Consider the following 6217-nt stretch of genomic DNA (forward strand, 5'->3'; position numbering starts at 1 on the left):
TGTGTTTGTTTGTGGCATATCAAAGAAAAAAACTGTATTACATATCCGTCTCATATTAGTTGATTATTATACTAAAAATAGTTATTATATATTAGTTATCTACATTACTAAATCAAGAAAACATTAATTAAATTTTCCAATAATTCAAAGAAGAACTTGTTTGTTTTTCATTAAAAAAAGAAAAAAAAAATCAAAGCAGAAAATCATTTATTTTTTCTTACATATTATGCTGTGAGAAAAACAAATTGTTTTTCATTATCCAAAAATTTCATGCACTCGCTAGTGCGCAATAATCTATCAGTCGAGACAATTTGATAAGCAAGTTGCATATTATAGTGTTGTCACTAAACAACACATATTTTATTTTATCTATTTTAATTTATGTGATACATTTTTTTTATTTATCTAAAAAATTATTATATTTTTTAGATTTAAAAATAATGTGATTTTAAAATTGTTATTTTGTCATTGATTTATATGACATTAGACGCAAATATGCCTAAAGTTGTATGTGACCACAACTTTAATTTCTTCTTTAAGTTTCGTTTCCAATCAAATGGATGAAATGAAAAACACGGGATTGTTGATCGTTGATTAGAAAGAGAGGTATTCATGTATTAGAACTAACATATTTAATATTCTCTTCGATTTATATTAATTGTCTTACTTTTTTTCTTAGTCAATTTTAAAAAGAAAATCTTATTTTTTGATAATTTTTTAATTTTAATTTTTCACGTGATATTTTTTAGTCATATAATTTAAAAATATTTTAGCATATTCTATATATCTTTAATCTAAGATCACAAGATTTAAAAATCATATTAAATATGTCATGAAGAAGATGAAACAACTAATAGGGGTAAACTAGTAAATTGAAATATTTTTCTCTCAATATTCTAAATAAAATTATATAATGTATATTCATTTCAAATATAATAAATCAAACATTTGAAGAAATAATTTAATTTCTCTAAAACTAATTTCAATATCATTTTTATTATTTCTTTCTTTGTCTCAATTTATATTTTTAGTTTGATTGATCACAAAATTTTAAAAAATATGAGAAACTATTGTAATGTTTCAAAACTATCTAAGATGATTTTTTTAAAAAATAAAAAGTATATTTTATGAACTTTTAATTAATAAATAAAACCCAATAAGCACAACAAGTTAATAATATCAATCAGGAGCGGAGCTAGGTGGAGGTTCATGGGTTCGGACGAACCCAATAATTTTTTCGTAGATCTTATAGTTGTACTAGAAAATTAAGTAATAACTTGTGAACCGCTAACAAATCTGATTGACAACTCAATAGTAAAAATGGAAAAGGAAATTTAGAACCCCAACCCCAAACTCCTAACACCAGCTCCGTTCCTCGTATCAATAGACATTTTTATCAGTTACAAAAATAAGTCAATAATATCATTTTTTTTAAGTGACTATAAAAAATTATATCATATAAGTTGAAATTTAAAAATTATTAATATCTAACTCTAATCAACCACTAAATGAACTCTCACTTCAATAGAATGATAAAGGTGGTATGCAGCTAGTGACATGCATGTTAAAACATGATAGCTACTTGACTTGTACCTTCTACCTATTTCATACTTTTATCTGCTTACTGATTTGACCACTACTCTTCTTTTTCAATTAACTAATTAAACTTTATTATTCAAAATATCCACTCTAATTACTTCCACTCACTTCAGTAAAGTTGGATAATTTCAAAACAGCCTGTTTAATTACCACTTAGATATGGGACGCCAGCAAGACTCTTAATAATTTGAATTTGAATTCTTTTACGTATGAAATTCCCTTTTAAGAGAGTGTTTTATCTTCATATGATGTTTTTCTATGCAAATTTGAATTTAATTGGATTATAATATAAATATTGATATGGGACCAATAAATAATTAAAAAATTAATAATTCAAAACAAAACCATCCTCTTTTTTTGCTTTTTGTTAAGATTTTAAAAGAGCTCTTATTAAAATTGTGTTGAAACCTTGGACATGATTAATTAACAACTTTGTCAGTTACACTGACTACTTAAACATCATTCCAGATTCTCAGTTTCTTTGCTTTTTATCTTATCGCGTAGTATCCACGCTCTCCAGAGGCGCGCGTGGTTAATGTGTCCTTATCCGGCCCCATATCCAAGAACCTTTGAAAGTTCAGTGAAGAACCCGTACATCTATTTCTAAATCTGACCGTTGATCAGATATAGAATGAAATTAATGAGAAATTGAACGGCTGAGATGAAGAGAATAGCACCAAACACAAGGAATTTCAAATTAAATAAGGCATACAAGAGACCACAAAACTACCCAACTTATAATCATGACAAGAATCAATCAAATTGCTTAACAACAAGCTATTTTTCTCTCTCTTTCTCTCTATAAGGAAATTACCTTTTCCCTGTAATGCAGAATTTTGATAAAGATCCAAACTTTTGAGGTTTTTTTGAAGATCATAAAGCCATTTTGGCCGGAATTTTGTTTAAATATGTCGTCAGGTTTCTCCGGCGAGTTTTACGGTGCCGGTGGGAGCAACAATGGAAGATCTACCATAAATAACAACTCACAAAGGCCTTATTCTTCACCGCTATCGGGTATTTTGCCTGACCCGGTTACACAGATCGTTCATCAAGGGAGACCTAATTTGATGGGGAAGCGATCTCTTGCGGAGTTTCAACAACAACAACAATTGCAGTTTCTACAACTTCAACAGCAGCAGCAACAGCAGAAACAACAGCAGCAGCAGATGATGCTACTTCAACAGCAGCAGCAGCAAGGACTTGGGTTTTATCTCCGTAACGTAAAACCCAGAAGTTATCAGCAGTCTTCTCCAATGTCTCCTCTTTCCCCTGTAGATTTTTCTGTTGCCGCTGCTGCTGCTTCTTCAATTTCATCTGAATTTTCTTCGAATTCAAATGTCTCTACGATGATGAACACGCGCCACGCTCTACCTGTTCACCAGCAATTCCGGTCACAGCCTGCTAATATTGGTGGGTTTTTATCTCCAGGTATTCAGAATTATTCTACAGGGGTTTCGTCTCTAAATCCGGTTCAAAACAGAGCAACCATCGGAGTACAGGAACTGTTGTCACAAGAATCGGATAAAAAGATGATGAATTGTCTTCAAGAGATTGAGAAACAGCTCTTAGACGACAACGATGAAGAAGAAGGCGACACAGTTTCAGTCGTCACCAACAACGAGTGGTCGGAGACAATACAGAATCTGATTAGCCCCTGTCATAATCAGAACCAAAACCAAATTCAGAAACTGGCATCACTATCTCCATCCTCTTCAACTTCTTCGTGTGCTTCTTCAACAGAGTCTCCGTCAATATCTTGTCCCAAACAGTCTATAATAGAAGCAGCTACAGCAATATCCGATGAGAAAAACGACGTCGCAGTGGAGATCCTCACGCGCCTATCACAAGTTGCCAATATCAGAGGTTCCTCTGACCAGCGGCTAACGGCGTACATGGTTGCCGCTTTACGGTCGCGCGTGAACCCCATCGATTACCCACCGCCGGTGCTGGAGCTGCGAAGCAGAGAGCATACAGATACTACTCATAATCTATACGAGGTATCTCCCTGTTTCAAGCTCGGTTTCATGGCTGCCAATCTAGCTATCCTTGAAGCTGTAGCTGACCACCCTTTCAACAAGCTTCACGTCATTGATTTCGACATCGGCCAAGGCGGACAGTACTTGCATTTACTGCATGCACTGGCTGCCAAGAAATCAAACAGCCCAGCCGTTTTAAAAATCACGGCTTTCACAGAACAAGCAGGCGGAGTTGACGAGAGATTCAATTCTATCAACGTGGAGCTTAACTCCGTCGCTAATCGGCTTGGGGTCTGCTTATATTTCAACGTAATGTCTTGTAAGGTAACCGATTTGAGCCGGGAAAACTTAGGGCTTGAACCTGATGATGCATTAGCAGTGAATTTCGCATTCAAATTATACAGATTACCCGACGAAAGCGTAACAACGGAGAATCTCCGTGACGAGCTTCTCCGTCGGGTAAAAGCGTTATCACCGAAGGTGGTAACGGTGGTGGAGCAAGAAATGAACGGCAACACCGCTCCTTTTCTAGCGCGTGTGAATGAAGCGTGTGGTCATTACGGTGCAATATTCGACTCGCTGGATGCTACAGTGTCAAGAGACAACATGGACCGAGTTAGGATCGAAGAGGGACTGAGTCGGAAAATGTCTAATTCGGTAGCGTGCGAAGGGAGGGACCGCGTTGAAAGATGCGAGGTATTTGGGAAGTGGAGGGCCCGTATGAGCATGGCTGGGTTCGGGCCGAGGCCCGTTAGTCAAATCGTGGCGGATTCTTTGCGTTCAAAGCTTAATTCGGGTACACGTGGCAACCCGGGCTTTACCGTGAATGAACAAAGTGGAGGTATTTGCTTTGGTTGGATGGGACGAACTCTCACCGTCGCATCAGCTTGGCGTTAACTTTAGCATTATTTTCTAATCAAGAGAAAAATATTCTGATTATTATCTTATTAATATTAATCTTCAATGTGATTTGCTGTATTAAGGGGCTTTCTTTAATTTTGGTTATTATTATTATTGTTAATGAAAATTCAGATGATGTCCCTCATTCGAAAAAAAAAAAGGCATGAATATTAATATTTAGATTCTCTTTTTGTAAATATATTTGTGTTAGTGCATGTATCGCTGTTGGATACATTTTATTTTTAGGCTATGGTGTTTGGCAGAATGCGGACTTGTGTTTGTATTAAACGAATGGCTTTAGATGTTGAAATTTCTTGGGTCCACCAATTAGATTATTTTCTAGGTACATATGGTTGGTCGTGTATTAATGAATTTGATTTTATGGTGCATCTTATTTGTTTACTTCTATATTTTTTTATGGTTTCTCATTCGGTGTATGGAGTTCGTATTGGATCATCAATTAAATTTAGATCACGTATTGTAGGACTTATTTGAGTGTACGTCGCACTTTCAATATGATTTTCCTTATATTCCAGACTTCTTTTTGAGGGTGAAACAGTCTCATTATCGCACCACAATTTAGGTTGATTTCTATATTGTGTTGTTGTTGGTGGTGGTATAACTTTTAACTAGTTGAGCATGGAGGGAGGTTCACGTGTAAGAATTGTTTATCACATTAGCTAGTTGTCACCCAATATTTTTGCCAAAGGGGTTTGTTTCTCACTTACGCATTGAATAATTAGGTGGAAATATACCAAATTAACAATTAAACAAAACCAGTTTCATGTGAACTAGTTTTGCTTCATCTTTCTCCTTAAGATTAATTGCACCTTAATTTTTAATTACTCTTACTTAAAACGGATTACTATAAAAAAAATTCAGGTGAGTATTATGATTAATGACTAACTAACTGACTAATTTTAGGATTCAACTCATGCAGGCTGATAATATTAGCGTATTAGTGACAATGTAAAAATATAATTTCCTTGAAAACAATTAAGACTTAAATTATTTTGTACATTGATAATGTAAACATGGGTATAAATTATAATATAATATTAATGTGGTTTATCATGTTGTGACATGTTATATGTTTAGGTTATTAGTATTTTTGGTTTCTCAAATTTATTTAGTTTTTATGGTATTTGACTAAACATATTTAATTTTTCATTAATTGAAAAAAGTTATTTTTATTCCATTATTTGTGAATATATAGAAATTCACTATCTTTATCAATTGTTTCATTGTTAATTAGTCATGTGTTATGTTAATCTCGTACTCTTACTTCATATTTAATAATCATATACTTTTAAAAAACTGTTCAAACATAACATATTTCCTTATGTAAAAAGGATGATGAATACGCACAATACATAATTGAAAATTAATTGTGCTTAATAGTGAAATAGGGGTATTAGAGCCAATGTATAGTTTGTGGGTTCAATCAACGTCAGAAGTTTTGATTTAAATTCTATATTTGTATTTAAAAATTTATTAGATATATTCAAATTATTAACTTAAAATTCAATAACTTTAAAGAACATAAATCTTAAAATAAGTAAAAGCAATCAGGAAAAAAGGTCCATGTTCTTTTACCACCTTAAGAGAGTGCTCAAGAAATGTGCATATGCTGGTTTACTTTTTTTCTTATTTATTTATGTTGGTGTATACATGGTTTATTTTGAGTTTTATTTATGTTGGTTTACCTTTTACCATGTTGATATTTCGAACTAATAGCTTTA

General features: G+C 33.2%; 1 protein-coding gene across 1 annotated transcript; it reads left to right on the forward strand.

Moving 5' to 3' along the window:
* The first annotated feature begins 2318 nt into the window (after positions 1-2318).
* On the forward strand, positions 2319-4785 carry LOC102587836 (scarecrow-like protein 8). Its single transcript, XM_006353845.2, has one exon. The coding sequence runs from the start codon at positions 2508-2510 to the stop codon at positions 4470-4472; it is 1965 nt and encodes a 654-aa protein (XP_006353907.1). The 5' UTR covers positions 2319-2507; the 3' UTR covers positions 4473-4785.
* Positions 4786-6217: the final 1432 nt, after the last annotated feature.

This window comes from Solanum tuberosum, unplaced genomic scaffold (genome assembly GCF_000226075.1).
Source record: "Solanum tuberosum cultivar DM 1-3 516 R44 unplaced genomic scaffold, SolTub_3.0 scf00159, whole genome shotgun sequence".
Classification (NCBI taxonomy): Eukaryota; Viridiplantae; Streptophyta; class Magnoliopsida; order Solanales; family Solanaceae; genus Solanum; species Solanum tuberosum.